General features: G+C 35.0%; 1 protein-coding gene across 2 annotated transcripts in view; it reads right to left on the minus strand.

Annotated features, from left to right (window-relative positions):
• Positions 1–14,859, minus strand: part of syndig1l (synapse differentiation inducing 1-like) — a 45,884-nt gene that overhangs the window by 6,967 nt on the left and 24,058 nt on the right. For both annotated transcript variants that reach the window (XM_005160575.5, NM_001044781.1), the window contains one exon: positions 5,224–5,361. In XM_005160575.5, the coding sequence (XP_005160632.1) occupies positions 5,224–5,361 (138 nt within the window). The remainder of the gene's footprint in view (positions 1–5,223; positions 5,362–14,859) is intronic.

Genomic DNA, 14,859 nt, shown 5'->3' on the forward strand with positions numbered 1-14,859 from the left:
GAAAGCAAGCAGAAAAAAAATAAATAAGGGTAATTACACAGTTATGGATTGTTAGAATCCAGATAATGAAACATCTGACAATAAAAGTGTATTGGGTGTTTGCTTAGAACTATGTCTAATGCTCTGGATGCTAATAGTTGTTATATTAATGTAGTTCTACTAATATAGTTATTACACATAAAACTGAGACAGAATAAATCCAGACTAAGGACTGTTAGGGTGAGATCAGATCTTTGGGTTGCACACTGGCTGCTGTTAGTCTCCTTGTGCATGCAAAAAACTGGATTATTACAATTAATAGCAAACATATTGTTTGAAAGTACATTCATTAGTTAATTTTCCTTCAGCTTAGTCCCGTTATTCATCAGGGGTCACCAAAGTGGAATGAACTGCCAACTTATCCAGCATATGTTCACTTATCCAGCATAGTTATCACAGCAGATGCCCTTCCAGCTACAACCCAGCACTAGGAAACACCAATACACTCTCACATTCACACACATACACTATGGCCAATTTAGTTTATTAAATTGACCTATACCGCATGTCTTTGGACTGTGGAGGGAGCCGGAGCACCTGGAGGAAACCCATGCTAGCACGGGGAGAACATGCAAACTCTACCAGAAGCCAACTGACTCAGCTGGGCCTCGAACCAGCGACTTTCTTGCTGTCAGGCGACAGTGCTAACCACTGAGCCACTGTGTCTTCTTTGTTTGGAAATGTAAACTTAAATTTCTTACTCAAGCAAACAATATAAATAATGTTTATTTAAATACAGTGCTATATATAGAAATCATGTAAACAACAAGTGAAGTCTCTGTTTTAATGTTTCAAATAATGTTTATGAATAAAATGTCAAAATCTGAATAAAACAATGTTCCATCATTTTAATTGCTTAAAAATTGTGGGCACACTTGATTTTAAGGCACAATTTTCACTATTACAAAACAGTATCTAAGACTTTTAAAGGGTTTGGAAAGAACTGTGTGTAGGTATAGTGTGACCACAGTCATATTGAAGTGATATAAACCCAGCAAGTCTTTTTAAAATTTTACTGATGTTAAAATAGGATCCAAATTCCAGTGATTTTGAGGTCTACCGCAACATGACATAGGAGTGTGGTTTTCCCTGCCCAACGAATTGATTGAGAATTGTGTCAACGAATTGACACATGTCCACAGACCATTTATTTTGCAAATAAACTGGGATTAAAATATTTGTAACAACTCTCTGTGATTTTTATAAGTTTTGTAAGTTTAAAACGTTTTAAACACAGCACGTTTGGAATAAAGACAGTAAATGTAATTCTTAACAGCTATAATCACCACGGCCGCATGGTGTTAGTAAATGCTAATTTATGTATGTGTCTGTACTGCAAATGGCATTTGTGTGAGACTCTTCATTTCAGAAAGGCTTGACTAAACTGCACCACAAACACATCAATAAAAAGTACATGCTATTTTTGACTAATGAGCTGGATTTCAGCTTCATTCGAGTCTGTCTCTGCCACTGTGCTGTTTATCTAACGTAACACCTAATAAGAAGCAGACATGCATGTGGGAATGGTAAGCAGGGAGAAGCAGCTCATTTGGATTTAAAGCCACAGGCTACAAAAACAGCTACAATGTATTCAGCCGCCAACATGGGCAGATTCTAGAGGCTATAATAAATAATCTGATGGGTATTTGAGCTGAAACTTTACAGACAGATTCTGGACACATCTAAGACTTATCTTAAATCTAGTAAAAGAGGTAAAATAAGTGCCCTTTAAGTCAATAAAGTATTAATTTATAGCACTTGAGGTAATTCAGGCATTGGACATTATTAAAGAAGTAGAATAAGTACTAATAAACAATATATTGATAATAGTACTTTAATAAGCCAATATTTAATTTTTAGTGGGAACTTTTTCTGAAGTATTAGTGTTACCAAAATGTCTAGCTGACAAATGGGTAAAAGCAAGTAGATTGAATGATAGTGTAAAATAAGGTTTTAAAATTGACAATTAAATGTTAGTAAATATTGCCAAAAACGAATAATATGGCATTGTTATATTGTTAAAAGGTTTAAATGCATTTTAACCAATTTTTAACTATATAGTAGTTCTTACAAAGTGATGGATGTAAAAATCCATCAAATTCAAAGCGGTTACTTAAAATATGTTTATTAAAAAAGAGGGAAATTTCTATTTAATTCAAAGTGCTTTGTTAGTAATAAGATGCAGCGAACGTCATTTTCTCTTTCTGCTGGAGTGAGACAGAGGTGGATGTTGAAGGAGTCGAAAGCAAATGGTTGGAGACATTCCTCATGAACATTCAACCCTATGCCGCAGGGAAAGTGAGAAAATCCATTCAGGATGTTCTCGGAGGAATATTTCCAGCCAGGAGACAGGGCAAAAACATTCACATATCCACCAGATCTCATTTCCATCCTCCACACACATGCACACACACTGAGGAGTGAAGCTTTGTTCTGGACAACTTCACTTCTCTGAACAGCACCAACACCATCATCATCACAATTACTCTTAGAGAATTCACTTAACTCCTGACAAAATAATTTACTCTTGATAGTGTCTGCCACAAACTAAACTGAAAATAAGAATGATAAGGCTCATTTGGAGGTAAAAAAGGAAAATTAGGGAAAAAAAAGGAAAAATAGATGCATTTTGTGGCAGAAAAAAGACGATGCGTCAGAGGACCTGTTTACAGCTTGTCTTAAAATGCATTTTGTTAATCAGATTTACAGTAAATGAACAGAGACGCTTCTCAGTTTACATTTACTTCTTTCTCTTTTGGCCACTTTCAACCACCTTTAAAATAAGCGAGGGTCTATAGGCATGTGTGAATGTTGAATTTTCTGAACTTTTAATGTAAATTAAAAAGTAAAGCCCCTTTTAAATTATAATATTTTAATTCTGCTCAGTTTTACTGTTAAGTGAATGCTAAAGCAGTGAAATCTATTAAATATGCTTTATGAATAGGGCACGCATGAGTAATGGAGGTAAAAGTACTTCCTAATACAACTTCTCACACATACTTATTTAGCAGACGCTTTCATCCAAAGCGACTTACAAGTGAGGATCAAAGAGGCACTTCAAATCATCAGAGAGTAGCAGTATAAAAATACTGTGATAAGTCGAAGTTACTACCGTTTTAACATTTACAGTACATGGTTGTCTGCATTTGAACTCATAAAACATATTTTAGAACATTGCAAGTAATTATTGTCTTTAAATGTACTAATGAAATCATTAATTTGGAGAAGCATGATGGATAAGCATGCTCATCCCCATATTTTGCTCTGCATAAAATAAATCGCTAAAAAGCACATTAATTCACAAAGCTGTATTTCACCACAGAATTTCAAAAATTCATAGACGCTGAGAGAATGCATAAGAATGTAAAACATCTCTACTAACACTCTACTAAAGTAATTAATATTAGTTCATGTATTTACAGTATTTTCATGAACAATACATTATTAAAGTATATTATTCATGCTTGTTGACATTAGTAAAAGGCAATACAGTTGTTTGTTGTTAGTTCATGTAAACTTAATGCTTTAACTAAAGCTAACAAGCAGGGTGCGAATTAGAGGGGTTTTGGGGAAGTTGACCATCCAAATAATGCTTGATCACCCAGAAGGAGGTCTACACAACATGTATAGGGGGTCAGTCGGTAACACTATAATAAATAATATATTTTTATATTAAGCTTTAGCAAATAGTAAATTTATTATCTGTTAAGATAATGTTACGATTTAAGATCATTCAGAATGCATAAGTAAATGACTAATAAACTATTTTACATAACATTCATATATATCTTTTTATTTAGGCACATACTAATAGTTCATTTGTATGGTAATGCATTTTTTTATTAACTACATTAGTTTTGTGACCTAATCTAAAGTATTATTTATGCTTACTAAATACCTTATAAATGAAAATGAAAGGGTCAATCATATTCTAAACAGAATAATTTTTCTGATAAACGTCCGGTGAATTTTATATAGTTCCTTTTACAGCATCGATGTAAATTAATTAAAATACAATCAGTTAAATAGACTTTGGCATTCATTCAAACAGCATAAACTGTTCATGTTTTAGAGACATGGCAGTAAAAATGTAATTTAATTTAATTAATCTTATTTCAGACACAGTGAGAACAGCTTCTCTCCCATGTGCACGACAAAACTGAATAGTTTGTGCGACTGCCACAAGAGGGCGTATGCCGACATTCGTGTCCAAATGCCTTGTGCAGTGGAAAGGCGGCTTTAGCTTTTAAGCTACCTGAAAACATGCCGATTTAGTTTGATTCAGACATTTAGAACGAAACTTAAGAGACAGTTGTTGATTAAATTTATTGATGATTGCAAATATGTAAAGTAATCGTAATCTTGGCAAACATTTTAGAGAATTTTATGTTTCCTCATTCAGACAAAATGCCTGAGGATACTGCCCGTGAGGCATTTCAAAGATGGCTGCCGATTGAAATAACTTGCCTTAAAGGGACTTTGCTGTATGTTTCCCCTACATCAGTTATGTGAGATTCTGAGATTGTATTGATTCAACTATTCAGTTGAAGTGGAATTCTCTTTAGAGCATATGTGTGCACAGAAAAGACAACGGAAAATGATATGAAGGCCTACAGTTTATGTTACTGATCTAACGGTTGTGTGTTAGAATCAGGTCTGGTAAGAGAACATTAGCTTTTTGCATTTGTTTTCACCCTTCAAACCAAACCCTTGTAGATGGAAAGTTTAAAACTCATCTGATCAGCGTACATACAGTCAAGTCTGAAATTATTCATACCCCTGACAAATTTCTAATGTTGTTCAAATGCAAAAAAAAAAAAAAAAAGTGTGTTTGACTGTAAATTTAGCATCATCCACTTGATGGGTTCAATAAAAATGCATATTAATATCAGATGTAAACAGGGCCATAGCATCAACGCTATTCACAAACACCCCATCAGTGCATTTGTGTTTACATATTTATATCAGAGGAGTGGAGCGCATAATTGTGCGCATTATATAATAAGGCACCTGTTCTGTATTATTAGAAGGAGCTCATAGAGATCACAAACTCTCTTCTCTCGGGAGACTACAGGGGGGCACAGATGAGAAAGTGTCATTGCGTCTGTCTGCTCGTGTCGTGGCAGATATTTTCAGAGGCTTAATGGTTAGGCTGCGGATTTGGTTGGTGGGTTTTGCACTCACCCCCTGAGAGAAGTAGAAAGCAGCAATGCCCAGAGGCCAGAAGCAACAGAGCATGGAGAAGATAGCGAGACCCAGGTGATCACGAGGAGGGATGACGATGAAGTTGTCCTCGCTTTCACTGTCACTGGAGCAGTCCGTCTACAGGGGGATAGAAGAAGAATGATCATCACTTCAGTGTTGTAACAGGGTGTGCATTCATAGTGTTGGTTATATGATGCTTCTGAGTACAGTATAAAGTGGAATTTCTCCATCCTCATTTATACAACTTGAGAAAGCAATTAATGTTGCAAAGTTCAGAAATCTTTAATAATTATAAAAAGTTATAAAAATTATAAAATAGTAATATAAAAAATTACTGTTTACTGTTACTTACTATTAACACATTCTGATGTGCCATGCTTTAATTGTTTTGATGCTTGAAAACAACCAAAAATATTGCATCACGTATATCAGGAAAGTATTTGGTACTGTCATCTTTTATAGAAACAGTGTCTGTAAGGTAGTGACTATATGTCGTTGTCAGATTGTCGCTGATGTTTACGTGCAATTTGTTGAGTTTGTAAGAGGTGTGCATTTCTGGTGTTTGATGCCATGTAAATTTTCATCAGCACGTTGTGGATGAAGTGTTGGCAAAAACACTACTTGACCATTGTTGTGTGTTTGTTCAAACTTGACATTAATCTACACCTGCCTCAACACATACAAATGCATTCACATGACTTCATGTTTTCAGTGACTTTATTTTTTGTGTATTTACACTAGGGAAGAGACAGTTCACGAAAAAAAAAATGTTTAGTTCTTTTTGACATGGTTTGGTGTGTTGCTGATAACTGACATGCTTTGGGTTATAACTTTAAAGATTCCAGTGCAAGACGCAGCAGAAACTCAATACTTGGTCTTGTGTGCATTTCTCTTTCTGCTCACAAATACTTTTTTGAAATCAACATGTTCTGTTGCTGCAACATATAGGCAGAATGCATGTAACATAATGTATGTATACTCATATTTAACAGTAGGACAAGTCTGGGTAAGTGAAAGTACACATTCATGGTAGAATTTTTTGAAATGACATCTCAGGGGTTAGTGCATCGACAAACGGCACTCCGGTGCCCACGACGACCCGAGTTTGATTCTCGATCAACCCCCCCACTTCTGCTCCCCACATTTAACTGTCTATACTCTCAACTGTCTTATTAATTAAAGGTGAAAAACTGATATATATATATATATATATATATATATATATATATATATATATATATATATATATATATATATATATATATATATATATATATATATATATATATATATATATCTTTAAGACTGGAATTAGAATACACAGGTTTAAGAATATATTTTTTTAAATACTATAAACTGTAGATTATAATGCTATGTATTTTATGCTCCTGTTTTTTTCCAAATAAGTTTAATTGAAAACACAGATTGAGCACAAAGGCAAAGCAAATAGAAAGAAAAAAAGAAAAGGAAAAACATTATAAAAATCATAACAATAAATAATATAAAAACACCAACATAAGCCAACTTGTTTACAAAGACCTGTTTGAACAACAGAGTATGATGACAAATCATATTAAAACATTACAGAAAAGATGCATTATTCCACAAGGTTTTTTCAAGGTAACAGATAAAAGGATTTCAAGTTTTGTCAAATTGTTTAAGTTTTCTTTTCAAATAGTATCTGATTCGCTCCAAATGTAACATCTCCAAGCCACAGTTTACATGTAGGGGATTCCTTTTTTCCTTGAACAGTAGCAGGACATTCTTGGCAGTAGTTAAACAGTATGAGAGCAATTTATGTTATGTATTTGACAACAAATGTGTTTGATCCGAGAATTCCTGAATTAAAAGCATTGGATCCGGTTGTAATTGCAACTTCAACACCTCGGAAAGCACTTCAAAAATTCCATTCAATAAATCTGTATCTTAGAACAAAAATAAAACTGAGATAGATCTGCTCTGGTATTTCTAAACTGTGTTACAATAGGGGATTTTGTTTTACAATGTAAATAGAAAAAACAAAAGCCACAAACACAGAATAGCAATATAAACTGAACTGGCAATTTTGAACCGTCCCACCCGTAAGGGCGTCACACACCGGATGCGCCGATCAGCACATGACAGTTTAAAGTATCGCACACCAGACGCGCACATTGGCATGATATTTAAAATGAAACTAATCAGATTGTTCTCTGTGGCGCGGCAGAAATATGAACAGTATCCTGAGTCGTGGCTGGGCACCGTGGACAGCCGCTGACTTGTGGCGCCGGTGTGTATACCCAGATAGAAACCTATGTTTAGAATTCTGAAATGCATGGCACTGCATGGCGCGCCAGGCCCAGCCAGGCAAAAATGAAAAATGTTTGTGAGATAAAGTTGTATCTCATCTCTTGGCTGTTACAGTAATAACGTTCCTTGTGTTTCCAAAAAAGAGCATGACTGCAGAGCGAGTTTTTTCCACCGTGTCGCTGTCTATAATGGATCAGCTGATCGCCGCGGCCGTTTAACATCAGTGTCCGTGTCACTGTTGGCTGAACAGCGCCAGAACTGCACTGACCGTCAGAGCCAATCGCAACCTATTCTGATGAGCGCGTGATCAATCATAGGCATTCAAGAACTCACTCAGCAATGCTCAAAGGGCAAGCGGGATAATAGTTACATTAGTTTATTTTCTCTAAATGCTCATGTTGTTTTGTGTATGTACTTTAGTTTTGTTTGATGCATTCAAAAAGAGTGTTTTTATTGAGCAGGTCAATTTAAAGGTAAAGTAGCCTACATACAGTTGAAGTCAGAATTATTAGCCCCCTTTTGAATTTTTTTCTTTTTTAAATATTTCCCTAATGATGTTTAACAGAGCAAGGAAATTTTCACAGTATGTCTGATAGTATTTTGTCTTCTGGAAAAAGTCTTATTTGTTTTATATCAGCTAGAATAAAAGCAATTTTTTTATTTTTTAAACACCATTTTAGGGTCAAAATAATTAGTCTCTTTGAGATACATTTTTTGATAGTCTACAGAAAAAGGGTTTGGCTAATAATTCTGACTTCAACTATATATTTGACTGCTTGTATTAAAGTACACAATTTTATTATAAACAATATATAAATAGATTTATAAATTATTAACTTTAATACAAGAATTATAGTGTTGCTAAGTAAAATGTCAAGTTGTTTACGAAAAGTATCGTCATTGACACCAAGATATCAAATTTAACAGACTACCAGTGCAGGTATACACCCCTAGTGTATATACATATAAATTATTTGTGATAATAAACTACACATTATGTTCAAAAACCATGTTTTGGACAAACTTTTAGTGAACATGCACAGCATTTCCACAAGCGTTTGTGAATTTAGCATTGTTTGTCAATTCTCTCCTTTGATTCGAGTGATTCACTTGAGTAACTAAAAATAACACAGCCCAGTGAAGAGTGTGCCAAGAGGAAAGCTGTTAGGAAAATATTTCTGTACTGATTCACAGCAATAAGCTGCAATCATCAGTGGTGAAGGATAGCTCTGCCGCCGGGGTTTTATCTGCAAAAATAATAGGCCTACCTCTCTATAAAATAACATGAGATGTTAGATTGCATTTCTCTGTAAGGAGGCGGTGAAGTGGCTTGTGCACAAGGAAATTGTCATGTTTTCAACTCTATGGTCTTGCACATTTTTGGACAAAAAGCAAAATGGGGTTTCGAATTGTTTGGGTACCAGAAAGTCTTATTATCTTGCTGTTAATGCAAAAGAAACCTGGCAAATACTAATATAATAAATCACTACACCTACACACTTTCACATTGCCTATATTCAAAAACCTTGGCATTACATAAATATATATAAATATTCCATTGGGCATTTGTTAGCTGATCTACTGTGCTGTGGACAAACAGTTTAGCTTTATACTTTATCATTGTGCATTAACTTTGAACGAATGAACTGCGTCAGTCGATGGCGTCATTTATGTGCATAGTTTTAGCACCCAATTCACTTGGCAAGGCTGGTGCCATTATCATGCAACTGTGCAAATGTGCCTACAAAATCAGTGCTGAAAGCAATTTGCACAATGCTTTGCCTTGCTAGGTTGGGGTGCTAGGATTTGGAGGATGCACCACATGTGCTGTTCTTTTCTGAATCTCTACAGCATCATTAGGATCGCACAGTATATTTAGATGTGCAGTATATTGATACCATTTCAGTTGTTTATCAGGTATTATTATGTGTTATTTATGAAACTGGTTGCACTGACTCTGGCAGGGAACCTGAACCAGCCAATGAGAGCAAGCATGCTTCACTAACCGGATGTTTCATGCTTTTATGAAACATTGGAGCCACAAACATGACAACAATGGAGTATAATTTGATATGATATGGCAACTGTAATTTTTATAATTAATTTTTCAAGAGAACATATGATGCTACTGTAGGTGTGCTAGCAGATGACATGATTTGTCTTCCATATTAGTTTTTTTCTGTTCTGTAAAGTCACATTTGATCACCTAGTTTCACACAGACAGGTGTGTTCTCAACAGCTGTTCTATCATCTTAGAAGTGTCTGTCATCTTAAAGTGTTTTATTAGCCTATGACTGTGAAAAAATCTTGACTTTTTTAGTTAAATTGTGATATACATTGTTATATTTTCTCTTTTTAAAAATTTTAATAATAAAATAATCAGTATCTGTTTTAACTTGTAATTTTAAAACTAGTTATAAAGATTTTCTAAAGCAATTCAAGTAAATATAACCACATATGGTATCCTATACTTTCTCATAACATTTTAGCATCTAAAAATTACAAACAAAAAACAAAGTAAGGCTTTTTTTAATCAGATATAAAATTAAACAAGTTATTTTGATTACCCCGTTGAGGAAGTGCTGTTTCTTGTATAACAAAAACACATATTCTTGTAAGTTTAAAATTATACATATGCCAAGTTTTTAGGTATTTAAGCAACATTTATATTTTTGTCAGAATATATTGTGCTCTAAAAGTTTGGTCCACATGCAGTGGCAGTTTAAGAAGTTTAGTGGAAACTCACATTGTGCACCATTGAGAGTAAAAAGGAAACATTTTCAGAACTTTCTGTTTTTTACAGATGAAGAATATGCCTGTTATGGAAACAAATTTCAACAATATGACAGCAAACTGCTTAAAACTATACATATTAACTATATCTACTTACTTTAATAAAATTCTTTAATATAAATCATGACTAATATTTAGAACAAGTTCTAGGTTATTTTTCATATATGCTCTTATAAAAAATGTATGTTGATATAAATGGTACAACCATATTGTTTCTAAAAAATTTGTACAAACTCAATATGCCACCCAACCCTACATGAAACTAACAGTAACTAGTATTTAGTATTTATTTATAGTCTAAGAGACAAAGTTATGATTACATGAATGTTCACTTTTTTTAAAGCTCATTCACCTAGATATTCAGCTCCTGCATTTTGTTAACATTAGGGCTGCATTATAGCGATATCGTGATCACCAGCGATTAAGCAGTTGTAGATCACTGGGGAACTACAATTCGGCCACTGAACCGAACTACAACTCCCAGAACTCTTTGCACTCATCACTCCTGCAACAGCTGACAGTTATTTTGACAGACACACACAGCTGAAACTCATGCTCATTGGTTATCTGGACTATTTAAACCACTCACTTTCTCATACACATTGCTGAGTCTTGTTTTACCCCGTGTAGCATTACAAAACATTTTTCCTTCTTTGTCTTGCCATGTTTTGCTTTTTGTCTTGTTTACCATTTTGATTCTTTGCCACCTAGCCTGACCATTTGTCTATAAAGTGTATAACTTCTTGGTTAAATGTGCTTGAAATCTTTCACAGTCATGCATCATAAAAACACATACAGTATAAGTTAAAATCTTTTGGTTTATTAAGGTTAAACTTTGCAATAACCCCAACCATTGCAGATCCAGCGATGTGACTATTGCAGATTCGCACGTTGTGCTATCGATACTAAATCAATACATTGTGCAGCCATAGCTAACGTGCTTAAAAAGAATCCTCTTGCAACAAAAAATAAATACCAACATCTTTCCATCAGTATCCTGCATGAAATCAGATGTCATCAAACCCTCCGAAAAATGAAATAAAAACATAATCTGAAAACTCCTAATCTCATCATCTCCGCATTGAACTGAAAGGTCTGCATTGAACTGAAAGGTATGAAATGTGTGCATTATGCTATTACTGATGTAAGCTGTATGTGAGTAATCTGCCAGCAGTGTCAAATGGTTAAGCCCCAGAGCCAAAGTCCCACAGCTTGGCCCCGGATAAGCCCACCTCTACCTCTCAGGTGCCTCTCCTGAATGAGGGTGGGTGGCAGATGCCGTCTCTGCCTGCCAGTTTTCTGACAGGTAATGACAGATTAATGGATGGTTTTATCCTTTCAGGGTGGCAGGAGGCACAGGAAGAAAAGCGTGTAATTTATGTTACCAAAATGCCTCCCCCAGCATGAGCACGATGAGTCCTGTCCTTCTCCCCATTTTTATCTTTTCTGTTCCCTTTTTTCGATCCATTGCTCGGCTAATAGAACTTCATCTGGTTTTCAAGGTGATCGATGTCAGCGCTTTCAAACTTATTATGTATGTGTCATGTGTGATGGCTCTGGATGAGTGCCCTCCTTTGGCGGAGAGGAAATAGAATCCGTACACATTTGTAATTAGCTGCTTAATCAAATCTATCCGATTTCCAGTGAGTCTGTCCAACACGGTTTCATTGCAGCGCAATATAGGAGTGAAATTGTTTCATGTCAAGCTGAAATTAGCCTCAGATGGCATTTAGCAGATAGAGACAGACCTCACAAAGTCTGTTCACTGACCATCTGATGCAAATTATGCACAAAAATGGCAAACACCAACTGAATTTCAGCATTTTCTAATCGATCTGCATTGAAATTTAATGTAAATGACAAAAAATCTGAAAAAAAGGACACAAAATTGGTATGCCTTGTTGCAATACAATAGAAACTAAAATTTGATAGGATAGAAAGAAAATAATTATTTTGAAATGGATTTCTTTTGTAATATTATATTTGTGTTCACCATCTGAATTACTATTTTTCAAAGGAAAGAAGACTTCACTGTGGGTGATTAAAAAAAAAGCAACCTTTTGAATCAAAAGCTGAGTAAATCACAAAAATTATAATCAGATCGCATTCAAACCAAGTAAATTGAGTCAATCAATAGCTTTCACATATATTGGGGTCCACAATTCAATCGGTTATGATGTGCTATTGCTATAAAAAATGATCTATTTTATGTCTAATTCTATAAATTTGTGTTAAACACTAGTTTGAAAGAATACAGTTAAAAAAATGCTTTTTGGGCAATTTAAGAGCAGTTAAAAGAGACTGGTCAATTTTGAGCAGGAACACTAAAGTAAGGGGCGGGAGGTGAACACGGCAGAAGGGTTTAATATAAGGTGGAACCCAAAATTGTTTTCGGAAGTTACTGGGTTCATATATCATGTGTTTAAGCATTGCTCTTATTTCTATTTCTTTTGAATCTGGAGATTTTGTACAATTGCACACCCAAACAGTGAAGGGAAGGGAAGTATCCGCTTGTTTAGTGTGATGTCACGTGAAGCGGCCCCTGAGTCCAAGCACTCTATCAAACTGTATGACGAGACTCATAAAATAGTAATAAAAAATGTTTTTAAATCGCTGTAATGCTTGCTTTCGAAAATCACGATTGCTATATATTGATCCATGCCTAATATCCGATGGCCAGAAAGTGATACATTTTTTATAAATTGTTACAATTTTGGTATTTGTGATGCAGCAAGTCCAGGGGCCTCATGTATCAACGCTGCGTACGCACAAAAACTTTGCATACGCCAGGTTTCACGCTCAGAATCGCTCACGTTTGGATTTACTAACAATGAACTGAACGTGGGAATGTGCGCAGCTCCACGGCAGCTTTCGGGCTGGCGTACGCACATTTTTTGTGCGTGTCTGTTTTATTTCCATTGGCGACTCCTAGAGGCAGTTGTGTTAAATTCCTCTCTACAAAGTGTCTGAGCCTTGCAATGGCAGCTGTATGAGACGGGTTCATCTAGTAGGTATATAAGGTTTCCATACCATACAGTTGACCAGCTAAACATTAAAGCACAATTTGCAGTGGTCGCCTGTTTTCCCAATGTAATTTGAGCTATCTACTGCACACACATTGCTATAAAGGCACCATCTGAAGATGAATTTGCATACGTGAATCAGAAACATTTCCATTCAATAAATGTGCAAATAAAATAGGATGCACAAACTTATTGATGATTCCTACTTGTCTTTCTCGTGCTAAATAGTTGGCAAAATCTGATATGTAGCGGGGGAAAAAATAAGAAAGAGTTCATCAGACGCTGTATTTGAGCCAAGTTCATGCTCGAACGTGTCAATACATGATCACATGAGTCTAAAGAGATGCGCCACTGAGACTGTTAAGAGTACTGCAACATTTTACAGATATAAACCACACTATATCTTTTTTTTTAATGCACTCAGTGCGATGTTCAGACCCAACTGTGTTAACCGCATCAGCTAAACTCCCACTTTATTTTTTACTTTTGTTGTTAATTCCGGAGAACAAACTTGCAAATAACACCGCTTTTCCCCGGTCTACCTCCGAAAGCAGCACCTCCAATTCACATTCTGTTCAAAGTTTCTCTTTTTGCTTGATTTTGCCGTTGCTTTTTCGTTGGGTTTTGCCATTAGCATAGTCATTAGCATATTCATACGGTGGAGGAGGCAGGGAGGGGTTTTGTGCTCGTGCATGTTGCGCTCAGTTTCACGTTCATTTGGATGTACAAAAGAATATGCGTGAGATTCGGCGTACGCAGTGTTTCATACATCTGAATTTTTTTCTGCGTACGCACATTTACAGCTTTGTTACAGCAATGTTTTAGTAAGATTTCCATGCAAGTCTTCGTACATGAGGCCCCAGATGTTGTGTACGCTATAACTTTAAATAAAATTCACTTTAATGAGTGATAGGACTAAAAAGTGGTCATAAACAAATATTTTCTCAACTCAAATGAGTAGCGGCTTGGACAAGGAAACAGTATTCCATATCTTACCAATACTTCACGACTTAACAAGCGAATTGTACCATAATTCACTGTAAAAATGCAGGGTTCCACACAATTATTTAATGTTGTCCCAACACAAATTGATTAAGTTAACTTAACACTTTTTACAAATTTATGTCAATTGAACATAAAAAATAAGTTATCCCAATGAAATCTTAAGAATTGTGTTGTTTCTGCTCATTTTAAATAAGTAGTTTGAACGACCAAAAAATGTTTTTTTGAGTGTTGGAAAATTTGTTTAAAAATTGTTTCAATTGCATTAACAATACATTTTCAATAATGACAGTATACTTGAATGGCAGAATACTTATTTTAATTATAGAAACATTTGTAAATTAAGTTTTTAATTGTAAAAATCTAATTAATTAATTGTAATCTATTTGTAGTCTAGTTAAGTACTTGTACATATGTTCATCAACTGTAAATCTCTGTTCATAGCTAATACAATCTGTATATAATGTTCATAGTACTTCCATCTGTAAATATTACCCATAGTTTTTCT

This window comes from Danio rerio, chromosome 20 (assembly GCF_049306965.1).
Source record: "Danio rerio strain Tuebingen ecotype United States chromosome 20, GRCz12tu, whole genome shotgun sequence".
Taxonomy (NCBI): Eukaryota; Metazoa; Chordata; class Actinopteri; order Cypriniformes; family Danionidae; genus Danio; species Danio rerio.